At 40.5% G+C, this 25,387-nt stretch overlaps 1 protein-coding gene across 1 annotated transcript; it reads left to right on the forward strand.

The window, feature by feature from the left end:
- Positions 1-14,391: 14,391 nt before the first annotated feature.
- stk17al (serine/threonine kinase 17a like) lies at positions 14,392-25,014 on the forward strand. The gene is made up of 7 exons (XM_085271785.1): positions 14,392-14,738; positions 18,139-18,351; positions 21,780-21,924; positions 22,705-22,831; positions 22,944-22,992; positions 23,289-23,468; positions 24,150-25,014. Exons 1-7 carry the CDS (start codon positions 14,626-14,628, stop codon positions 24,433-24,435), a joined length of 1,113 nt encoding a protein of 370 aa, XP_085127911.1. The 5' UTR covers positions 14,392-14,625; the 3' UTR covers positions 24,436-25,014.
- The last annotated feature ends 373 nt before the right edge of the window (positions 25,015-25,387 follow it).

The following is a 25,387-nucleotide window of genomic DNA, read 5'->3' on the forward strand; positions in this document are numbered from 1 at the left end:
ACTCCTTTTCTCTGAAACTGCAAATGTGTTTTTGCATTTTGCACTCACACGTGCCTCTGCCTTTCTTTTTCCGAAGCCCTTTCCTGTCTGTGTGCAAATGCTTAACAAACCCACTTCCCCTAACTCTCAAATGCACAGTTCACATAGTTCTCAGCTGTCAAGATGGGCAGTCTTTAGATTTTTTTATTGAAGTTTAATCGCAAAGTTTGTTTTAGTGTCTGTTTGCGTGTAAAGGGGGTCCTTTTCTGAGCGACAACCGTTAACGTTTTACGTAAGCTCTAGTAAAACTTTGGCACGGAGACAATAACTGTTGTGCTAAGAATTATAATAACACTCCCCAGGACACGCCAAGGTTATATAATATTTTTTTATAGGCTTTCAGTTCCCGGGAGCCAAATTTCATGCACCTGTGGCATGCAAACCTCTTAACTATCAGCGTGAGAACGTTATCTATTCTTTTTCTAATTAACATATTTAAATGATCGTGTTTTCTCACCACCCTTTGTCACATTCTCTCTGTCCCTTGCATGCAAACTACTTCTTGTTATTAAGAGAATAGGGAGAAATGCTGTCTAACCTCATTTTTAACATACCAATTCTGGTTTAGTGTTTTTCTTGTCGCCATGGTTCTCTTTTTTGGTGTGGTCCTTGCCTGGTTTGTTTATGCCATATTTGAGAAAAGGATTCAGTGAATCAGAGATAGTCATGCCCTCCAATGAAAACAGATTAATCCATTCCCAAATGACTCACAGAATCCCAGTTGCTTAGAGTATAAGGGTGAAATTTGTTTTTCTATATGCAACTATTTTTTTTCTGTTCACTTCCTGTTTTGCCTCCTCTCATAATTTGCTTCATCCTTGTCAGGATATTTTTTTTAATGTTATAAAAGTTAGTTTTATATATAAAATAAATCAGTTTATGCACAAAAGAAGTACCTCACAAACCCTACAAATAATCATGTGTATAAATATTTTTTTAATGCTAATATGAATGTTCTGTTATATGCATTTAGAACTTTCTTTTTTAATCTGGTCTATTGTTCCTCAAAGTTTTGACGTCTGAGTGCCAGTGTACTATTTTTTTACCCAGTAGTGTTGCTTTATTTAACGTGTATTTGTTGAGAAGAGCTGAAATTACTGTATAACATCATCACATACCTGTGGGTTGCTCCTTGTGAACCCTGGACTTAGCCTAAAAACTGAGAAGAATCTGATGTCTTGTCAAACAAAAGACTGTAATTAACATTAAAATCCAAACCTTGGACTAAAAATAGGAATCTGAAGAATAATATTGTGCCTTTTATGACCAAAAAAACCTCCCTAAATGAATGTTTGTATCTCAAAGAAACCGAGTTGATTAGACGTGTTTGTTATTTTTTGCCTGAGCGAAGGATGCATTTAGAAAACATTCCCAAAGAACATCTGGGTCTTATCACCTCTTCAGCATCATTTCCTCCTCATAAATGACCAGGAGCCAAGTCCCTAAAGTATGTTTGTGCTTACTGTAAATGGTGCTACGTGCCTATCACACATAACTCTCTATTATGTCATGTCAGTGGAAACTAATATTATTACTAATGTTAATCTTTTCTACTCCTCCTAATATTTTATCCATGATTGAAAAATTAGTTTAGCTGGAGTCAAAGGCTGAGGTACAATTTGACAGTGATACAAGGGGTCACTGTGACATGCTGGTGAATTTTTCACACACCCTTGTTGTAGACAGCGGTTGAATATGTCTTGTAGTTAATGTGAGGAGAGACCAAAGGTCAAAAAAGGCTCTGGGAAACGTGCTGTGCTGCATGATCCTCTGAGAACTGTAAAACTCATCTAACATGAGCAGATCACTCAATTATATCTGGGACAAATATTTTTGCTGACAGTCTATCTTACTTAGTAATTATTACATAAGAATTTCTGGCCTATAATTTAGGTTTGGAAAGACGACTTCTATGGAAGCAGCAGATAATATAGAAGATAGAGGAGAGAAGCCCAAAGATATTAAACTTTGTTGCTTACAGTGTATGAGGTGTTTGTTTTTCACGACTTACCACACCTAACAAAGTGGGTATTAACTGACACGCATGGCATTCTTTCATCGTGGGCATGTTTGGAATGCCACAACCTAATAAGGGCATAATAATGAGCTATACTGTGCTCAGTAAAGTCCCAGCTTCCAGTTTCTATTGTGTGGAACACTATGAACTCACTTTCACATTCTTTCTATATTTACTGCTCATTTAAGGATGGTAACAGGATTAAAGTGTCTGAAAACATGGGTGGTGATCGCGTCCTTCACACCCTTGCATACTTACAGTAAACGGCTTGGTTAACACCTGTGTTTCCTGACTTGAGAGGTTCCTTTCATTCCTTCTGTATAAAAGAACTTCAATCACAACAGAGTGACTATAATTTCTACAGTAAAGTACCATCATTATGTAAACGTACCCAGTTCCTGGAATTAAATGGTCCTTGTGACTTATAAATATATGAAATTGATTATATAGGACCTCATTATATATTTTTAACCCAAGGATACATCAGTTTGCATGTACAGTCGCTGGTCACTTTGATAGGTACACCTTGCTAATATCAAGCTGGATCCCTTTTTGCCTGTTCTACTTTCTCATGGCATAGATTCAACAAGGTGATGGAAACATTGGTCCACATTGACATAGTGCTATAATGCAGTTGCTGTGGATTTGCTGGCTGTATATCCATGCTGGAAATTGCCAGATTGAGATGATGTGAGTTTTGCAACATGGTGCACAATCCTGCTAGAAGCAGCGAGTTTTTAGCTCTTAGGAGTAGCACCGAGGCGTTCGTTGCTGTCCCATGTGCTTTAAGGTTTTGCATGCTGTGCATTCAAAGATGCTCTTCTTCATACCTTGGTTGCAACGAGTAGTTATTTGAGTTAACGTCATCTTCCTATCAGCTCGAAACATTCCTGCCATTGTTTCTGACTTGAGCAGGGTATTTCACCCAGAGAGCAGGTAATCACTGGGTACTTTCTCTTTTCGGGCTATTCTCTGCAAACCCAAGGATGGCTCTGTAGGGAAATACCAGTAGATCAGCAGAATGTTGGTTTGTCAGCACATTGAGCTCTTAAGCCTATCCTGGTATCTTATTTTTATCTTTCGCTTGTGTTTTTCCCCAGATACCATTAGCAGTTCAAAGTCCATTAAATAACCTTTTTTCCCCCATTCTTGTGATTGTTTAGAACCTCAACAGCATCTTGACCATTTCTATGTGCGTAAGTGTATTGAGTTGCTGGAGTGTGATTAGCTGATTAGATACTTGTCCCAGCAAGCAGTTGAGAAGGGTCACACCAAACAAAGTGGCCAGCGAGTCCATGTATATGCTGTATGTACTGTATTATGAGTCATGTATTTTATTGGTCAACAAACTGATGTTGGAATGACAGAATCTTTGATACTTATCTGATTGTATCAGGATGTTCTTGCACTTTTTAGAAAAAATTATTCGAATCATTTCAGCTCGAGATTCAGAAGCGATAAAGTTGATCAAAGCAAAGAGTAAATACACCTCTGGGCCTTATCCATGTGAGCTTTGAATTAGTTCAATTCATGACTATCTTGGCTGTCTGACTCTCAAGGCTTAGCCAGATCATATGACTAGTCTGTCTCCGCAGTCTTTGATCAGTGCTTTGGTTCACAAACAGTAGCAGACATGTTGTTCTCCTCATTAATCTTCCGCTTTGGACAAAGGTGAAAATGACACTAAATGGACCGAAAAGCTCTTGTCTCTTGTCTGATTTGAGAATGTCATGTTTTTCATGTATTGTTTGAAACCTTAAATTTCTTCGTGCAACCTAAGGCAAATAATCTTTCACAGGTTCACACTCCTCATTTAAATGGTTATTGTTTTAAATACAACATGATATATTAAAAAGACTTCTTATGTAACTGCAAAAAAATCAAAGAAACCGTGAGCTTGTTTTTACAGTAAACAAATAAAAAAGAGTTTTTGTTTTCAAATAACTCATCTGTCTTCAGTGCTGATGCATTGTGCTTCTAGTTTCAGTCAAGTTTTAGCTTGACCATGGCTTTGCGTCAGCAGAGATTCCTTAAAATCCAGCACATGGGTTCTGCATTCTTATCGACCCTCCATATTGCTATCGCAACGTTCATGTGACACAAATATTCGAAAGCTGCAGTCACAGACTGAGTTGTTTCCTGTCCCCCAGGGGGTGTGAGAAAAATGCTCACTGAGCTCAGAGTTATGGCCAGCGAGGCGAATGTCAGCACAGAGCCAAAAAAAAAAACCTCAAAGTGACAATGGTGTCTTCTCTGACAGACGTTTCGCTCAGTAGATGAGGAGGAGGAGCGACAAAAGAGCAATTCAGTTTCTAATAACACAAGAGTCGCTGTCTATAACAAATCCCAAGTTGTGAATGAAGATAAGAAGGCGTGCAATAAAAACATGAAATTTCTGGAATAGAAGAAACAGGTGGAGAGATCACTAACACAACATATATACTGTGCTTAAATCACTAGAATGAATTAGCAAGGTTATGTTAAAACCCAACAGATGGCACTAATCCCTGTCTTCATCTGTGGGGTTTCAGTGGTTTTGAATTAGAAGAGGGATTGTCATGGGTGGGTGTTCCATCAATGTAAGGGCACGCCCTCAGTATGGCCACAGACGTTGGCTCGAGGGTGGTTAAATCAGTCTGACTCTCTGGCAGAATGCTTTATGTTCCTATTCAGTCTGAGGAAGGAGCTGTAGACCACTGGACACTCTCCAACTCTGTGCATATTGTTAGGAGGGCCATTCGTTTTACATTTTCTTTTGCCAGTTTCAGTCAGTTAAATATTTCACTTCTAATCCTTCACAGGATTGTAAAACTAGAGCTTCACCTGAGCACTTTAGTGAAACGGCACACAAACCCTATTCCTTCCTGTGGAAAATTAGATCGTTACTTATTTTGGGAAACGTTTCATTCATTAGTGACCGACTTCTTGTCTGATTTGTTACGTGGTCAACTAAAGCTGAGGTGGTAAATAAAGAACACAAAGGCCAGAGGAGACACATAAATATCTGGCTGTCGACATGAGCTGTAAGTCATAGTTGTGGGGTCCTTAAGTGCTAAGCTGATGGCCGATGGAAACATTCACAGCGTACATGCACTTTAGAGTACATGCCTCGCTGGGAGGTCTTGTAGAAGTAAAAAAGCCAAAGAAAGATAGTGCGAACAGAATATTAAATTATGCAGCTGGATTCTCAAGTCTACAAGGTTCTTGAGCCAAATTGTGAATTCAGCAAAACTGAAAAAGTTTTGGTCGTATGAATGAGAACAAAACACAGGAAACAGTAGCTCGCTACAACAAAAAGAGATGAATGATCTTCGTAGAAAAGGAGGAAGTGGTCCAAACCCTCTTCATCTTGATTTAGTCCATCTGAGACTTGGCAGAAAGTGAAAAAATTGATTTATGAGCTGTGGATCAGGTTCCTGCAGCACAGTTTATATGAAGAAGCACCGGCATTTTTGTTGCATGAATCCAATGTATTTTTTGTGTGTTTTGCTTATTATAAATGCCAACTCTTTTCCATAGAAGACTTGAGTATCTCTTGTGAGATTGCCAGACCCATATAGAGCTAAAAATCACATGACCTGTTGTCCATGAAATGTGCTCTATATGTAGATATAGATTCATTAGTCCTACAGGATGATTTTGATGGTTCACTTATGCTTCTTCTGTACTTACCATGATGCCAAACACACAGAGAAGAAAAATCCCAATCTAACAGTCAATTTTCCATTTGGTACTTTAACTTTAGGAAAAATGTTCTTATCCTTTTCCTTACAGCTATAAATCCTTTTGACTTTAATGGCCCAGTGGCTTTTGTTTTTATCAAAGTCCTTCAGAAACATTTTTAGCACAATTGTTCATAAAAAAGTAGCATGACCAAAACTATGAGACGGAAGATGGGCTGATTGCAATTATTGTTTGACATTTTTGTTACTGTGCTTACTGCTTTTAGGTCCACTGTCTTATCTGACTTTTATACAGAAAGACAAAATGGCAAAATGGCAAAATGGCAAAATATCCCTTAGTGTACCTCAGGTAAAGATTGAGGCTGGTAGTAAAACAAAATCTAAGTGCAATATACACTCTATATTAATATGGAGAGACTATTTGTTAACCCAAAGCAATTGCCAAGAAACTAGTGGAGAATTCAGGATCCTACTTCAGTTATTTTGTATCCCCGAGTCAGAGATATGATGCTTCCCTTGATACTACTATGGCTGTAATCGATAGTTATAAAAGTGGCATGCGTGGCATTTGCAGAAAACAAAGATTAAATATCGTCTGACCTTTGATTCCCTTATCGTGTTCATCACGCAAGACACAACGAGGCAGCATAAAATACTGGTTTCTAGGTCATGTGATAAAAATAAACAAACAAAATACATATGTACATATGGAAACACGTATGCAAGAGCGAACAAATCAGTAATATGTATAAGCATACCTTCACCCTTAAAGTTTTTTGACTATTTTATGGTGTCTGTCATCATTTTTGCTTATGTTTCACCTTTTAAAGATAAAGTATTCCCATAAACTAAAACCACAAACTCTCTCCCCAATGGCATTGTGGTGGGATGGATGTAAGGCCAAGAGGCTAACCTCTTTAAAGATTTACTTAGCTGAGGTTCAAAGCATTTTTCTCCTCCCACACACATTTTCCACGGACAAGAAAGCAAAAAGGGTGCTTATTAGATTTGAGCAGAGTTTGGCAAGTCCCCATATAGTTTTACACTGAATGTTATTTACTGGCTGACCTCATCACCTCTTCAGGTGACGAACAGGGCTGTGGCGATGCTGTCGGGAAGTGTGCGTGCGTGAGCTTTTAAGGAAGGAGATTGTTGGGCTGTCACCATGGATATGCAAACAAACACAGAGAGCTGGCACGCTTCACCAGGTAATCACTAACACTAAGCTGACCTTTGACCCCTCCCTTGGCTCGGATGACATATGGTCACAACTACCTGCTGTCACGGGAGTCACTGAGCTGTGTGAGCAGCAGTTTGTAGACTGCGGCTACACTGACAGGGCAGCAGATTTAGGTACAAAATAAAATAGCTCTGATCTGCCGTTTTTTTCTCATCAGTTGTCTTTGTGTATCTTCTAGGCTGGGAAATATTTCTTTACATGAAACAAATGCACTACAAACATGTCAGGAAATTCCCTCTGCATGAGTTTGCAGAAACAGACAAACGTCAACAAAAGTTAGTTGCTGATTCCCTTATAGACAATTTTCTGTCTACAAAAACATCCAAGTGCTTATTTAGAATTTGTAGTTTAGAGGTTTATGGATTTAAAAGACACTTTTTCTGTGCTTATTTTCTCTTTTAGATTCTGTTTTTCTTTACTGATGTCTCTGCACGTTTGACGAGCACTACCCTCATTTTTTAATATCCCAGACCACAAACTACCACCGCCACCCTCTCCTCCTATGCTCAGTTGCCAGATAAAATACATTTTTCCATTTCTCTCCTAAGTCAGACATTCTGACATTTTGCTTCCATGTTTCCTTGGTTTGCTGTGTCTTCTATCGGCATCTTCTTCTACTCAGATTCTGACATTTATGTCACCTATAGTCCTCATAACCTCCTTCTAGTTTTATCGTTCTCAAATCAAACCAAATTTCCGACACCATTTTTATCTTCCATTGCTCGGAAATCACGTTTGTCAGACTGTGACTGTTATTTTTTTTTAATGTCATGAAGTCCCAACTGAGAAAACAGCTATTTGTTTTGCTTAGAACCCACTCAGATAGGCTTCTGATGGATGACCATGGCTGCAGAGCTTTGATGACTAATATTTTATCTGGTCCATGAAGATGTTTATTATTGAATTCTCTAAAGTTATGTTTAATCCTTTATCAAACAAAGGAAGTGGTGTTTGGAAAAAGAAGGTTCAGTAAATTGAGCTTTGACAGGATTTATGTCCCTGTTTTTAGATTAATGAGACAATGATGTGGCAGCGAGGGGGGATGATCGAGACCAGAGAAAGAAGCAACAGCTGAGAAAGCATTTTCAGTTTCTAAGTTGGTCTGTCTGTGCTGTGTTGCTACCTATGGTTAACTCTGGCAGCATCTGTTAACGCCCACACCCCAATAGCCTTAGGGTGGTGTAATATCTAAATCTGTATGTAGCTATTTTGACCAAACTAGACTGGCATTGTTAAACTGCTTGCAGCAATTTTCATGGGGGTTTAGGTTGCATCTATTCTATACTTTTTGAGAGGGAGAAAAAAAGCCACTACTGTGAATACAGCAATGATTTTTGATTTTGTCTGACCATCACATACAGGTCTTTTTTAATTCATCTGCCTGCATAAGAAAATCAACTGTTTGCCACAATCACTGTCTTTACGTGTGAACAGTAGACTGTGCACAGCTATAGTTGCAATCCTTTAGCAGATGTGGCAAGAGATTTTCATCTTCATACCTGAGAACAGCTTTCATCTTGTCTGTGTCTCTGCCTGCTCTTCCTGTACTGCTGTTTTGCAGAAACCCACACAGAGCAGAGCACGCTTTCAAAGAAAACAAATCAGTTGCCACAACCAGTCTGCAAAGAGCCAACTGCATATTTGTGGGGATAAAAGATGCATTTCACACTCAAGTTTTCCACTGCAATCTTTGGATCTACAATTTAAACACCAGCTCTACCCTCGTGCCTTAACATCGTGTCAGTTTTTCCCTCTTCTGGTCAGGAGAGATGTGCTAAAGCTAGAACCCATATGTGTTGCCCCTTCTAAAAAATCTGAGTTCATTGAATGAATAAGTTTGTTTGAGAGTAGGAAGTTTGCTAAATGCACTTTACCCTTGTTGCTAACTGCAACACTGAAGAGCAAAATATGCATCCAAGCATGGAAAGAGGAATTTAGTATATGAAGCTCTGCTAAAATCCAGAAATATGAAAGAAACAGACATAAAAATGATTTTAAATATTTGTGTGTTATTTGTAATTAGATTCACAGTATATGGTGCTTTTTGCTTATTAAATAACAATTAAATATATGTCTCATGCATGCACTGCATGAGACATATATATATTCCTGGTCCCTTCATTAGTTACACCTTCCTAGTACCAGGTTAGATGACCTTTTGCTTTTAGAACTGCCTTAATTCTTCAACCATATTGGTGTAATGACATCATGCAGCTGCTGCAAATTTATACAAATCTCCCATTCCACCACATCCAAAAAGGTACTCTATTGGATTGAAATCTGGTGACTGTGGAGGGCATTTGAGTACAGTGAACTCATTCTCATGCTCCAGAAATCAGTTAGAGGCTATTTGAGCTTTGTGACATTGCACATTATCCTCCATCAGAAGATGGACACAGTGAACATGAAGGGATGGACATGGTCAACAACAATAGTCACGGTGTAAATGAGGCATAACAAAATATTCTTTACAGCATTACAACACCCGCAGATACATTGCAGGATTGATGCATGCATTTGTGTTGTTTATGCCAAATTCTTACCCAACCATCCAAGTGTTGCAGGACAAATCAAAAGATGTCGCAGCAGAAATTGAGACATACCAACAATGGTTTTTAATTTTCTGTTGTCCAATTTTGGTGAGCACATGTAAGCTGTAGCCTTAGTTTTCTGCTGTTCGTCTGCTGCTGTAGCACAGCCACTTTAAGAATTCACATGTTGCCTGTTCAGATATGCTCTTCTGGATATTTTGGTCATAACAAGATGTTGTTGGACTTAATGTTGTCTTCCTGTCAACTGAAAGCATTCTGGTCGTTCTCCTTTGACCGCTAGCATCAACAAGACTTTACTGCCCAAAGAAGTGCCACTTGCTGGATGCTTTCTCTCTTCCACACCACTCTCTGTAAACCCTAGAGATGGCCGTGCAGAAAAATACCAGTTTTTAAGCAGTTTCTGAAACAATTAGAGCAGCTCATTTGGTACCAACAACCATGCCGCATTCAAAGTCATCTAAATCCCCTTTTTCCCCATTTTGTTGTGCCCAGTTTGAAGGTTGTCTTGACCATGTCTAAATGCATTAAGTTGCTGCCATGCTGCATTATTGAACTGTTGAAGAGGTGTACCTAAAGAAGCAGTAAGCGTAAGTCTTAGAGGTTTAAAACCTTTGGTCCTGGAGGGAACGAGACTGGGAAATTGTTTATTTTGCTGCCAAACAAGATAATTTAGAATTATGATACACCAGAATAATATACTGTGTATATGGTTTGCAACAACTCTGCTTATTTGCAGCACCCAAGGGACTGCCTGTTCAACTTAACATAACATTAAGGAATTATTTGTTTGTTAAAAAAAAGAACTTATCGGCTTTACAACAAGGAGCAAACAGCCAACTAACCTACGTCTGCCTACAGTAATCTATCATTATAGAGTAACACGATAACTGAGTAGTTTTTGATAAGGCCACACACTATTTCTCCTACAGGCCTGTTTTCTTAGTGTTGAACTTCGACTACAACCACCGCAATGAGCTCTTGATCCTATCCCGATGCCTTATTTTTATCCCCCTTCAGTGTTTTTCTCAGTTGCCAAAAGGATTAAGAACCTATCTTTTAATACCGCTCGAACGTCAACTGTGCACGTCATCCTGCAGTCCTGAGGTGATTGACTTCCAGCACCAGCGTCTGGGAAACCACCGATTCATCCCTGTGAGGAGATGTTTGCATTTTATATTAACCACAGTGGGTAACGCGTTAAGCAACTAAATCATGCAGCGGTTTTGGACTATTTAGTTTTATGAGGTGTGAGACCTTTGCTGTTCCGTTCACACTGAGCTCACTGCGAAGAGATGGAAGATCGCACCAAACTGTGATCTATGATCAACACCATCACGCTACTGTACAAATGAAAAAGTTAATAAAAGTATGATGTCATGTGTTAAATGGGACTGCTGCTAGCCTGCCCTCACCCTGCTAGTGATTAGCTCTCTACCCAAGCAAAGTGATGCCTGCTATTAAACTCCTGGGACAAAACACAAGTTGCTCGCTAAGGACAAATTGCACAACTGATCCGATACATAGTGAAGCCCTGCATAAGTAACCAAAGAAGACAGGGAACGCCTATAGACTGGGGCGAGATTACCCGCCTGATTCTGAAGCCATTCATTATATGGAAACCTCTCTCTGCATAAACAATGGGTTAGAACTAAGAACCATAAACAGAGAATTTAGGCAATAAGCAGTTTTTATCTATGGATTTGACATTTTGCAGCCCACATATACTCCGTTAGTTCTTGTTAAGAAAGCTAATTTCCTACGAAAGTTTGATTCTCATGAACTGCTTGTTCTAGGAAAGAGGTTATCATCAGCCATCAGAATTTTTTTCATTCACAAGTGAAGGCAAATAAGCAAAGAAAGGAAATCAAATAGTCAGCAAACGGTGCATGATTGAGAGCTCTATGACAAAACCAAAAACAGGGATAATGCATCAGTCAGACATTTCCCTCTGCCACGTCACGGCATTCCTCACTCAAGTCATCTCTGCATTACAAGCTAAGGGTGGAAACAGGTTATTGTGGTCATTCAAACAGAAAGGAAAAGTCTGGGATCTTATCAGAGTATGAGATCTTTATATAACTGTACTGCCCTCCGAGCGGTCTCATAAGGGAGCAGCAGAAAATATTCAATAGCATTGTGTCGCTGAGTCACTGGTGAAAAGCATTTATGTAATGAGAATCCCCCTTTAAACGATGCCATAGGCAACAAAAAGAGGAGACAAAGGACATCTTTGAAAATTCTGACAAAAGACAGTCTGTCTCTCTAACACATTTACCTAATGAAGGCATAAATAAAGCTTACCCCGATTCTTAAATGTTCACATCTTTGTAAACATCCTTTTATTTCTCTGGGTGTCCAGGAGCTCCTGTAAGAATCACAACTTCTGCTATCACATCCCTGTTTGAGGATGACTGCCACCTGGGATTTATATAAAAGTGCATTTTTAAAATGACAAGTTAAGTTGGTCAGAGAGTGTGTCACTGAATCGGCAGCTCACCTCAACTTTACAGAGCTAGCATGCTGCAGCTCAGAGTTAAGCTATCTAGCATGCAACTCTTGCCAATCTCAAAGCATCATTAATAACCAGAAAAGTTCCAAAAGCCAAATTTGACTCCCCGATCAGAACAAAATGGACAATAAGTGCACTCAGTTACTTGCTATTGAACATAATTGAGCACATATCCGCTAAAGAAGCAGATCAAAAGTTGGCCGAGACTAAAAGCAGAGCTAAAATTGAGTATCTAATGTACATCTAGCAGATGAAACGAATCATAACACTATTGCCCCATAAGTGTGGAACTTGTAAATGAATGCTTGTATTGTGTCAGCGCTACTGTGATTTTAAGAAATGAATGGCAGTGAATGCCCCACCACCACCACCAGAGAGAATACGAACTCAGGGGAAAGACTGGAACATGATCACATACCCTTGTGCCCTATCAAGTCCTGACTGGGCCTATTTGTTACAGTGGCTCTGAGAGGGGTTTTTTGCGTTTCCCAGGTCATGGTTGAACTTCTCATATTTATGTTTGTCAAACTGAAGGCTGGCAGTCTAATTTGCTGGTATGTGTTTTCATTAGGTCTCTGGGGCCGAGTAAAGCTCCTTCGCTAACGTGGTTCCTCTGAACTTTGACCCTGGCTTTAATGGGAAGCCTGGCACAGAAGGTGGGGTTAAAGGGGGGTCAAGACTTCAGTAGGTCCACTTAGAGTTAAGGTAACAATTTGAGGAGGCATAACATGTTATGTAACCCTGTCGCTACACACTAATGACTCGGCAGAGCCTGAGGAATGTGGTCTTTCAATAGGTGTCTTTTACATCAGTTTCTGTTTGTGGAAACAAAATTAGCTTTGGTATGGTAAGATTGGACAAATCCTGCTCTGTGTGCTAGATAAGAGCTATGTAGGGCATGTGACCCACCACTGGAAAAGTAATCAGCCACAGGCCATAAAACCAGTACAGAAAAAACGTTCATACTGTCATTTTTTTTTTAACTCTGTCGCTGATATTCCCTCAAGGCAGAGCAGCTATTAATTTCTTCACTGAAACATTAGAAATGTAGGCTGGTAGGAGTCTTTCAAGGACTTTTAGAGAGGACAAAGCACTGACAAAATTGCTTTCATCATTTATTTTATCAATAGCTTTTTTAATACGTAGGTCCTATATTTGCATATCTAAAATCTAAAATAATAACCAAAATATTAATTGATTGTATAAGTAATGGTACCATCAAACTCCCATGGTTATGAAGTCTTACCATCTACTGGAAAGAACACCAATCGCTTTGATAAAAGCAAACACCTCACAGTGTTTGATATCATGCTTTTATTTCACGTAGTAGAAACTGAGACCAGAAACACAAAATCCACTACTAGTTCTACTAGTATCAGATGGAGAAGTTGGTTGTTTTTTGTTTTTTTTTTATCTGTGCGCCGTTTTGTTTACTTATGATTGGCATAGACCTTGACCTTTAAAAGCTATATATGGAAAACTTGCAGGATGCACGCACATTAAAATTAGTGGACTTTCCAACTTTCGGTTGTGCCACATGACCTGATGTGTTATCTAATGAGATGCTTTGAATTCTTGTTGGATGACATAAAGGTTCAATGACCAGACAACGGGGGGGGGGGGGGGGGGGGAGAGAATGCGGAAGGCTCTCAAACCCTCAGGGTAGCATCATGTTCATGACTGAGCTTAAATGTGACAACAGTCAATCTCACCTGTTCCACAGCCAAGCCCAGAGCAAGTATCGGGAAAACAAATACCAACGATATCAAGCATACTTTAAATATTTTTGAGCGTGAGAGTTTTTGTGTATGTTTGTAGTTTTAAACTATTTGGCTTGTTGTACCTATTGTTTGCTCTGGGAGTCCGTTTTGGAAGTTTTAATAGAAGTAAGTGGTTTGTAAACACCTAGGTTTATGTCTTATTAATTTGCCCTTGTGTACTTGGACGCTTATCTTTCTTTTAGAGTTTACCTTTATTTTAAGTCTAAAGCTGGTATGGTATCCTACGATTGACAGACTCATCCAAATGGCCTTATGTGGGGATATAAAATAGGTTTCTGTTTATATGTTTATTTTTCCTTATACTCGTGTATTTTACAACAGGCTACCGTTTAACCGAGTGATTGTTATCAGCTAAAGTTATACTTATACCAATCAAAGCAAAACTAATGCTATAAGTGTCTATTTATACGTACCTGCCGTGTTAAGATCGGGTCACTCACTACCGCATGCCAACCAGCTGGCTTGCACCTTGAGAAGTCCTGCTCTGCAAATTCATTGGCCTCTGCTGCTTAGCGTCAGCGCAGGGGGCTGGGCTCTGATGAGGACTTTGCTGTCAGGAATGCATAGTAGCACTAAAACCCCACTGACTGTGTCGCGCTGCTGCAGACGTCACCTTTATGTTTGGGACGCACTTAAGCTGGATTACATACCGGTGGTTTCGAACAGCTTCTGTAGCCTCTAACTGACCTTTTTTATTTAATAATTAATATTATGCGAGTTTTTACTTGAGCTTACAAGAAAGTCGTCTCCTTTTTTGTATTTATTTGGCGAGAAAGAACTGTTTCATTACACGGCACGACTTCAATGCCACCTTCAACAACCATGAACAAAAGCGGAATGGTTACAAAAATCAACACCAGGATAAGGACTGACCCGTTCGCTGGCAGCTACGAGCTGGTGGGCAAAGAACTGGGCAGGTAAGTTTGTTTGTTGCCTGAAGGTTTTCGTTTTTTTTTTTTCCTCCAAGCAGTCATTGACAAAAATCCTAATACCTTCGTGCGTTGGCTGGACGTTGCAACAATGTCTGAACAGATTTAGGCAAATCGCTTAATCATATTAGAGTTACTCTCTGCACGTGTTACTGGGAAGCCTGCTAATTGAATATTTCCAATTGCGCTTTCCATCTGCTGGCGCGGAGCAGCGCTTTGGCACACGCAACGAGTAATGGTAATGCGCTTCTGTGAGTCCTGGCTGGAAGTTGCTAAATAGTTTTGAGACTCTGAAACATTTTTTAATTCTAAACAGTGACAATAACGAGTTGTGTGGAAATGCATGGACTGTTCTTATACATTATCTTTGCGATTTAAGGAAGAAAGGTTTTCGACTTGCTTAATATTTCTGCTGAGGTCCCGCGTGCACGATCCATTATATCCTGGTGTAAGTGGTACTGAAAATGAAAAACCTCAAATGTCAAGAGTGCTTAAGAATGGACTTGGAGTAATCGTTCTGAATGCGCGGCGATCTACACTGACATCAAGAAACATACGTGCAACAACTAATGATCAAACATGCGAAAACACAAAGCAAGACTTTCTAATCCTGGCCTATATAGTTCATTCTTGCTGCTTTCTTGACTATTTTCCTGTTTCATGTACCTGCTTTCCCACAAGTTAAATATCCTGTCTACCAACAGTGCCTTTTTTTTTTTTTTGCTCTGGCTTCCTCTTTCTTTAGCCACATATATATTTATGTCTCCCAGTTGCTGGTTTGTGGATGCCAGCTGAAATTCCAGATTCCCGCTGTATTTAACTGGGGATTCCCCAATGTGCCAAATTACAATGACTTTCTCTAATAAGCACTACAGCATGAATAAAGAAGATGAGCTGTGTTTCGCTCCTTGGGTTTCACTCAATTCAGCAGCTGGTTGCACTCTCTGTTTTCACAAATCAACTTCAGGTTTGTTCTTTTGCACATGCTCAGTAATGTCCTAGTAAGTAGCCAATTACCTTTTATAAGACACCCTGGGACATGAGGGAGAGTAGCATGACCTGTCGTGCTGGCTTTAGGCTACCAGTGTAGTCTACAGCATCCTATAAACTTTTTTCTTTCCCTTCACTACCATAGATCAACTTTCACCCCCCCCCGGTTTTTTTTGTTTTTTGTTTTTTTTTTTTACTCCCTTTCCCTTTCTCAACATCCTGAGATCAGGCTTCATAATCACATTAGGTGCAGGAATGTACGTAAGTGCCGCATGGCAGGAGATTAGCTTTATTGTACATTTGAATGCCGAACATTTCAACTGTAAATACCAGGCAATAATTCAGCGTTTGCAGAAAAAAAAATGCCTCCTGACCCTTTTTTTAAAGCCTTCTCATTATCACGCTCTGCATGGTTTCCTGCAGAAATGGCACAAAATATGTTTTGGGCAACCTGAAAGCAGGAAGAGGAACTCAGGTTGTGTGTCAGACTGTCTGTGAAAAAGGCAAATAAGAGCTGTCATTTTTCATTACGCTTCAGACATGAGTCAGTGAGCCTCTGGGGAAGACAAAATGCAAACTGCACAGGAAACCAGTTTCTTAATCAAATTATCGCCATCTTGCGCAAAGGAATGTTTTGTGTCACAGTAAATTTGGTGATTGATAGCAGATGAGTTTCAGACAGGTTCCTGAAGAGAACTGTTTGAACTATATAACCGCAATTGCTGATTATTTGAGAAAGCACTTCTCATCATTAGCCAGAGTATGTTAAGACCTTTCTGTGTTAACAGTGAGATGTTGGTATTTTTAATCCAAAAAAGCAAAAATGTATTTTTTAAAATGTTAAATTATAGCGTGATATTTTTTTTCTTTCTTTCTTGCTTTCTTTTTTTTTTTTTTTTTTTAATAACAAAAATATTCTTTTCATCTTCCTGGTGAACATGGCCGGCTACAAGATGGCCTTGTTTAGTAACCTCTGACCTGTTGTCAGCCTTTGAACGGACCCCCCCGGGCTGCCCTTTTCAATAACCACTAGTCATTTCTTTTCACTCTAATATGTAGCACCCAGCCCACAGCTCTGAACTTGGCTAATTAAGGATGAAAAGCCCCTGATGGCTTTTGCCTTTTCAGTCTGAACAATGACTCGTCACTACACTGCGAGACTGGGAAATGGGGTGGCAGCCAGCACACAACCAGACTCCATCCAGAACAGTAGCTGTTTTTTGGTCAGCAGCACAGTCAGCTTTAAGCAATACTGTATGGGAGGAAAAATAGCTTCATTTATTTAGTTATCTTCTAGCATATTTTGCTCACTTTCCCCAAGCCTTGTGTGTTGTGTCTAAAGTGTAGCTTAAGAAAACACTGAGATGTTAGTTAGGTGTAGATGTTAAGATTACAGTGACTGTCTTCATGTTGCTTGGGTTCTAACTCGACTGTCAAACTGTGACATCCCCCCCAGCGTGTGGCCTGCTCAGTCACATTCATGTGGGTGGTCTTGGTCTCAGGACTGCTGTGTTTAGCTGACTGGTCAGCTTTTGTACAACTGTCAATGCAGAAGCAGTCTCTGGCTGAGGGTCTGGGTGGAGGTGTCAACACAATTCCATTTGTCCCTGCTGCTGTCAGCTGTGAAGAAAGGGAAGTGGTGCACAAGGCCTCATTTTCAGCCTGGGAGAGACGGCTGGTGATTGTGTTGGTTTGACCCAAATGCAGTTCTGAATACATCGGACATCCTGCCCTCACCCACAGCTGACCCTTAGCACCTTTTATGACTCTATTAATGTACATTCGGGGGGGGAGTCAATGTTTATTAAAATTAAACGTAGATAGTCTTAATGCTGTGTTTTACCAGTGACATTATGCAACCAAGCTGTCACATCTTTGTTTTTGCTTGACCTACAAAGTCGCAATACCCTTATCAGAGCCCTGCCCTCTATTCTGCCGCTCTTGCCAAAAGTGTCAGCCTTATCTGCTCTCCTTCAGACCCTCCTGAAGGCTAGAGGAACAGGAGAAAGAAGGGGGATCTCTCAACGAATGCCTCCTTTGCACAGCATATCAGTGGTGAATAACGGTCTAAATTTTTCAAATGATGCCACATAAGCACCTTATCTCTGGACTTTTCCATAACCGCACCCTCGCTGTTGCACTTGTAGCCAATTGGGTTGCCTTTCCAAAATGCCTCATGTCTTCTTAACAGTCAAATATTGAGTGGATTGTATGCATTTTAAGTGACCTACATTTAACCCAGTAACAATTTGAGAAGGAAATGGACCCATGTCTAAACAAATTAAAAAATAAAAAATAAAAAATAAAATAAAATAAAAAAAAAAACACAGGAAGGTGGTTGTGATTTTTCTTCATGGCTAAACACTCTGTTGCTCTTTTTGTTGTTGTTGTTTCCCAGGGGAAAGTTTGCAGTTGTGAAGAAGTGCATTGAGAAGGCGACAGGGAAGCAGTATGCTGCCAAGTTCCTGCGAAAGCGACGGAAGGGCCAAGACTGCCGCATGGACATCTTAAATGAGATTGCTGTGCTGGAGCTGGCCAAGGCAAACCCCTTTGTGGTGACACTGCATGAAGTCTATGAAACCAGCACTGAGATCATTCTCGTTCTTGAGTGGTAAGTCACTAATGTTCTACATCACAAATATTCAACTCTCTTTCCCAAACTAGCAGTGGTTTGGATAGCTAATGGCATCATACAGCAGTAATCTAAATAATTCTTCCTGAATCTAAGTGTTTGAGCCATAGCAGAGAACTTGAGGGGGGTGATTAGGTCACCAGGTATTGGTGAAGAGAAAGGTGGGGTAGGCTCTGCACAGGTTTCCCAGGTGTACCTTACAAATAATTCTTTTTCATAAGCACAGGTTTAGTTGGAAAAGCCTCAAATCTTACATACGTCATGCAACATCCTGTGTTTTGCAAGATAAGAACGTCAGAGCTTGGTGCTTCTGTGTGAATAATTAGATTTTATGCAGTATGGTCGGCTGATTTGCAAGAATAATAAAAAAAAAAAAGGAAGTATTTCCTGGCATAGTTCTAGGCAAGTTGCTAGTTCTTAAAAAAAAAAAAACCCAAAAAAAACCACCCACGTGTGAAATGCACAGGCTTGCACTAGTTTAACATGGTCTCTACCTTAAATGGAAATTCTCTGTGTCTGTGGTTAGTCGCTCGTCTCGCTGTAGCGTGAACACCTCAGTTTCTTGTTACGCTTACTGATTGTGATGAAGTGTCACTTTAAATGCCACAGTAAAACTGCAGCATGCTTACTGTGTAAAAATGACAACATTAAGCTATGGATTACTCATTTAGATGCTACCGCTTGAATCTGGTTAAGGCAGTGATGACTCTCAAACATGCATGTGAACACAGCAGGTGGTTCACACTGCTGATTCAGTTCCCTAACAAGGTCAATTCAGCATTTGGCTTTTAATACTGTGGTTCAGATTTAAAAATCTTTAGGTATCTAGCGAGTGTCATCAAACTCCTTTCATGAAACACTTTAATTAGGATTTAGAAAGATCCCTTAGCATCTTAACCACCTCACTTCCCTCATTACACAAAGGAGTTTGTCCTTGAATCATGTTCCAGGGACCCTGTTCCACAACTGCTCACTTCTCAGGCAGAAATCCTTCTCCTGCTCAGGATCCACTCCAGTTATTCCCTTCCCAGACATGGAATGCTTCTGTAGAACAAAAGCTTCTCTATGGGGAAGGCTATGTTTGACCTCTTGACTAAAGTGCGAAAGGGGAAGTAGCACCATAGTTCACCCCTGCATGCCTGCAGAGAAAACATAGCAGGAGGTCAGTCTACAGTGGCCCACATTTCCTCTTCAGCCGCCAAAGAAGTTACGCTGGGAGTTGTTGGTGCGCTGGTATTTGAAGCAGAGTATGCATGCACGACATCTTAGCTCTGACAAAGCTTCTTTTTTTTTTTAAATGTCAGTTATTTTCTGCTGCATGTCCTAAAAGCTACAGAAGAACTAACAGCAAGCGAATGAAAAACTGCATTCACAAACCGTCTGACCTCGGCATGAGTTTCAAGAATTGCAAACCATTTTCCATTTCCTGTGGGTTTAAATGTAAGCAGCAAGCAAAGCGCAGCTCCCAAAAGTAGCACACAGCCATGCCGGTAAAATGTCGTGTGCACACACACTTTTTGTAGCCACAACCACTTCCTTGTCAATGTTAGAGAAATGAAGTCAAAGTCTAATCATCTTCAAAAATACAGCTCCAGCATGCGTCAGTACCAAAGAAACCCCCAGGGTAATGACTAGTTTTAGACATGATCACTTTCATGAAAACCAAATCGCCTCCAAGTTCTTTTTGTGGAGAGTAACTTGAGGTAATCAGTGAGATAGGTTATCCATGGGGGGGGCAAAGTTCTTCCTAAATGCTATGCAACATAACCCAGGCTGTACTGGACTTTAACTGAAACATGCTCTAGGTGACAGAGGGCTATCATGTAGTAATGAGCCAAAAAGAATGATTACTAATCAAACAGAGGATTGACTTGTTTTGCCCCTTTTGCTTTCTTATCTATGCATTCAGAGTTTGGGTGGGAGTCAGCTGTTCTTAACTCTTGTCTTAAACCAATTATTTAGCTCAAACAGTGTGGTTGTGATAGGTTTGTTCTTTTGGACTGTTGTAGGGAGGATGTCTGCCTGCATTCTAAAGTAGGGAATGCATCAACTTCCAAAGCACAGCAACAATATTCAGACTTCAGGGAATTAGCCTGTCATTCTTGGCCACAATATATGCAAATGGTCTTTATTAGGATTTGAAAGCAAGGATCATTAAAGTATCCATCAGACTAACTTATTCCTTCAGTTCCTTCACCCACATGAAGGCATCAATAGCCAGCTTGCATTCATTTGGTTTACATGTGCAGATCAGCGTAAACCTATTGAGCCACTGCTCTTAAGTACTCTGGGGGTCATCAGCTGGGATTGACTGTGTTTACAGCAAGCACGTATTTATTGCTAAGAGTTTAAAAAAAGAATTAGGTCTGAGAGAGGTAGAGTGCCCAAACCCAAAACAAAATGCTTTCTATTTTTACTGCTCAGGTTATTGAAGTTGGCAGGTTGAGAAGGCTAACGGGGATTTTAAGGTGCTGCTTGTATAACAGTCATGCCCAGGACCTAACGGGGACTGGAAGGTGCAGCTTATGTAACATTTGTGCCCAGGGCTGGAACAAAAAAAAAATTTCCTCTGAAGATAAAAAGCATGTCTGCTTTCTAAATCCCCCACATATGGTTGCAGTGTTTTTTGGAGGGAGTCGACTGTCAGCTTCGTGCATTGCTAGAGCTGACGGAGCACCTAACATAAATCCACCATGTCTCCACATTACTTAACGTTGTTATACAAGCACAGCAGGGCTATGCAGGAATCTTACTATTACTCAAAAATGAGCAAGCAGTTTGTTTCGAGTAAAGGAGTAGAAAACGATGCATGCTGGGGCTCATACAGAGCGGGTACAAACTTCACACTTCGCTGCTTCTTTCTTTCTGTTAAAATATTTTTACAAAGTGGTTAGGTGGCGGGTGTTTTTATTTTTTGTCTATTTCCTTCCCCTGTTTTAGTGAATTTATTTCAGTATATGAGGTTGTGAAGGAGCTTATCTGAAGCTGCTGATATGACCATTCTTATCTCTGCAATATTCCTGACAAGAGGAAAGTACTCACAGAGGCGGGGTACCTAACACTGTACTGATTTATGTTGGACTCGCAGTGTGTAGATGTGGATGAACTTTGTTTCTCTAACACAAATGAGGGGGAAATGGTTATATAATTGTAAAGAAAGCAGTAATGGCTTTATATTTTTTCCCTTTTTGTGCGATAGGTTGATAATTTGCATTGCCAACTTATGTGACTGAAACTGAGTGGAAGGGTGTGTTTGTAACTTTCAAGGAGCAATTTATTATTACAAGTGCAAATGAAAGTGAGCCAAGCTAAACTTCACTGGGTGGTTATCCACTCAAAGTTATGTTCTTCTCATCTTATCCTTAGTTTCTTTTTATTCAGTTTTCCTTCCTGTGTTTTTCTTCCAGTGCCGCCGGTGGCGAAATCTTCAACCAGTGTGTTGCGGACAACGACGAAGCCTTTACAGAGAAAGATGTGATACGACTGGCCAGGCAGATCCTGAACGGGGTGGCCTTTCTGCATCGGAATAATGTGGTGCATCTGGATCTGAAGGTAAATGCACAAGAAATGTTAATGACAAATATAGGACGGTGCGTTCTCTCAAGAGTCAGAATGGGGAAGATATTATTTCTCTTATGCAACCACAGCTCATTCAGCGTGCCACGACTTTGTTCCCGTGAGGAATCACTTTATAAAAGCATCTGACCTAACTATCATGTTTTCTTTGATGTGTCTTGAGGTAACAAAGCAGCCGTCACTGAGATTTTCTTTTCTTTCTTGATGCGTCGGGCTTCTGGTTACACATTACACAATGTGTTCTAGATAAAATTATCCGTTGAGATGCACTAAATTGTTTTAGAAGGGCTTTCAAATGTTTGAGATCTTGTGTCAAACTGTTTTCAAAAGAGAAATCATTCATTATCGAAGCATTCCTGTGGTTCCTCAGGCTTTGCTGGCTCAAGTCTGATATTTGGATTTCTCTTTCTTGTATGTATCCCATTGTTCCAGCTAAATCTGGCATTAGACCAGCCTGGCCCGGATTTAGGTTGTATGTACACTACAGTATTTACATAGACTAACCATAGAGCCATTTAAGTGTTTGGCAGAAATGCCTTTACCTCTCTTCAGAATTGTCTGATAGGCTTATTGGATGATCTGGGCTCAAAGGCCCAGTTAGCAAGTTGACTGATGACCTAGACCCCTAATCCTGTCAGGATCAGTTTTCCCAAATGCTTTGACTCGTAGATGCGTAATTAATTACCTCAGGCTGCTCAAATCAGTCTTTATCTCCTTATGTAACCTTTGCCTAATCCGCATGTGTGCCCTCTCCAGCCTCAGAACGTCTTGCTGACCAGTGCCACACCTCTAGGGGACATTCGTATTGTGGACTTTGGCTTGTCTAGACGAATGGACAACATCACAGAAGTCAGGGAGATCCTGGGTACCCCAGAGTATGTGGGTAAGTCCTGCTTTCAGCTACAAATTACCCAAAACTACATGTCTCTTTTTCTTTTTTTAAAATGTGAGCACATTTTAAGGTGACTAACTTTGGTCATGTGTTTCTGTTGCAGCCCCAGAGATCCTGAACTATGAACCCATTAGCACTTCTACAGATATGTGGTAAGTGTGCTACTTTAGATAGTATTTCCACTCATGTTAGAGGACGCCACACACAGCTAATTTAATCTAGATAAATATTCAAGACAATGACATCACCTCCCTAACGTGCAAAAGACAATTTTGTGTCTAGACCTTTGACCACAAGACAAACCTTGCTACATACTTGCATTTAATTGGCTCATCATAGAATAGTGGAAGCCAGCCAGATGTGTGGGGCTTTGCAATACACTGTGTAACCATAAACGACAATGACTTGCCCCATAAACACCTTCTCCTTTCTCCTTCCTCTTTACCAGGAGTATTGGGGTTCTGACTTATGTCATGCTCACGGGCGAGTCTCCTTTTCTGGGTGCTGACAAACAGGAGACATTCCTCAACATCTCTCAAGTCAACATAGACTATTCACCGGATACATTCGAGGGCATCTCCTCGCTGGCTGTTGACTTCATCAAATCTTTGTTGGTTAAAAACCCAAGGTGAGGCTCTTTTTAAACAGTAAAGGTGAAGATGAATAGATGTTATGGCTTAATGTGGAGAGTTTCCATCAGCATCACTTTGAGCAGATTAACACACCAAGGATGTGAGTCAGGTTCACACCGGCACGAAAGCACACGTCGGCACACGTCTAAATGAGCGTTTGTGGTAACAAGATTTGCGTCACTTGGGCGAGAAGTCGTTTCCTTTCTTGCAAATGCTGGTTGTGAATTTTACTCATTTAGCAAACTTTTAGTTCAGCATTTTTGGATTGACGTTAGATCAAACACTGATGCACGTCTTACCTTTTCCCTGCATTACCATTTCGTTAAATTCAGCGGAACCTCTCAAAGATCTTTAAAAAAGATACCTTAATGTGTTTAGAAAAGCATCAGCAGATGCAGACACACAATCTCCAGTCAGTATCATTTAATTGCAGGAGTACAGTGGCAGCACTGGAAAAAGGCAGATATTTCACCGTCTGAATAATCGGTTAGAGACGGAGGGGAAAAAATCTTGACAGCAAATGGCGTCGTCTTTGTGGCTTTTCGTGCCCAATGTTGAAAAGCCAACTTGTAAGAAAATGTCTTGAGTGAATCTGAAGATCTAGGCAATCAATCTGTTATGTAATGTCTCTGGGATTTTTCCACTTATGCACAGTGTTATTGTGTTTGTGTATACAGGAAGAGGGCCACAGCAGAGGAATGTCTCAATCACCCCTGGCTGAACTCCTGTCCTCACTCCCACCCACACCTCCACAACAGGTCGCCGTCCTCTTTGGATGAGCCGGAGACGAGTCAGTCCGAATCGGAACCAGAGAGTCCAGCTCCGTCCCCTGAGCTAGACGTGATTGGATCATTTCTCAGGTGCCCAGGCCAAGGTGAGCTGAAGGCGGGCCGTGGCGCCTTCTCTTTCAGTGAGCCCCCTTTCTGCACAAGACCCGAAATCCAGCAGGAGCTCATTTGCTGACTGATGTTTCACAGTTGGAAAGGGACTCAGTAAATTGAAACTCCATGGAGCAGAACCTGAAAACCTTTAAGCCTTGAGGTGCTTGGTTTTGATCGGAACCAGGACCGTGTTTGAGTGGCTGCAGTTTGCCCGCCTGCTCCTACTGCTGCGACGTCTGTGAGCTTGATACCTCTGCCTGCGCCTGTGTGTGTCACTGTGTATATGTTAAATAATACACGCTACTCAGTGCTAGTTAGAATGATTGTACAGGAGGAATATGACAGGGCTTGAAGATGCAGGACAAAGGAGTGGGAGAAAACAAGGACTTTGTTGAGGACTGCACTGCTGCCTTATGTGATAAATCTGAACTTGGCTCAGCTGAACACTGGCTAGTTCACCCCTGCACACATACTGCTTTATCCCCAATTAGCCTTCGGACGGGGTTTCAGAGGAGAGATGGCCTCCCACTTCTTTGGATGACTTCACTCAGTGTGTGCTCTCATCTAAACAAGTTACGTTTCAGTGACCCAGACAGACCTTCTGTGACGAGTTGAAGAAAGTAAAGCATTCTGACAGGTGGATCTACTTAAGAAAAAAGAATGGAAAGCAATGAGCAGCGCCCTATGCGAAAGCCAGACGTTAACTGTATTGTTTATTAATGTGTCTTGTACCATTTTAGCCCCTCAAACGGTCAAAGCCACATCGATGCCTGAGGTTAAGATAGATATGGTAGCATTGTTATTATTGAGGACAATCATGAGCACTTTTATTTTGTTATTGGACTTTTGTGTAAAACCAAAGGCTCATCAAGCACAGTTAGGTGTCACACGATGTACTGTACATATTAACCAGTCTGCAACACCCTCTGTTTTTGTCACGTGACCTGTTTTTTTTTTTTCTTTTTCATTAAGTGCCACTCTTTTAACCTCACTTCTGTTAATGTTACAGTTGAAATTTTTACTTTTTTTTTTTT

This window comes from Mchenga conophoros, linkage group LG4 (assembly GCF_057382185.1).
Source record: "Mchenga conophoros isolate Kocher_MC1m ecotype Shallow Benthic linkage group LG4, M_conophoros_male_GT1.1, whole genome shotgun sequence".
Taxonomy (NCBI): Eukaryota; Metazoa; Chordata; class Actinopteri; order Cichliformes; family Cichlidae; genus Mchenga; species Mchenga conophoros.

Bases quoted from the DNA above. Each gene is read 5' to 3' on its own strand.
- stk17al (XM_085271785.1), top strand. From the start codon at position 14,626: ATGCCACCTTCAACAACCATGAACAAAAGCGGAATGGTTACAAAAATC. The intron at 21,925-22,704 runs GTAAATGCACAA...TGCCCTCTCCAG, and splicing joins TGGTGCATCTGGATCTGAAG to CCTCAGAACGTCTTGCTGAC. The intron at 22,993-23,288 runs GTAAGTGTGCTA...CCTCTTTACCAG, and splicing joins AGCACTTCTACAGATATGTG to GAGTATTGGGGTTCTGACTT.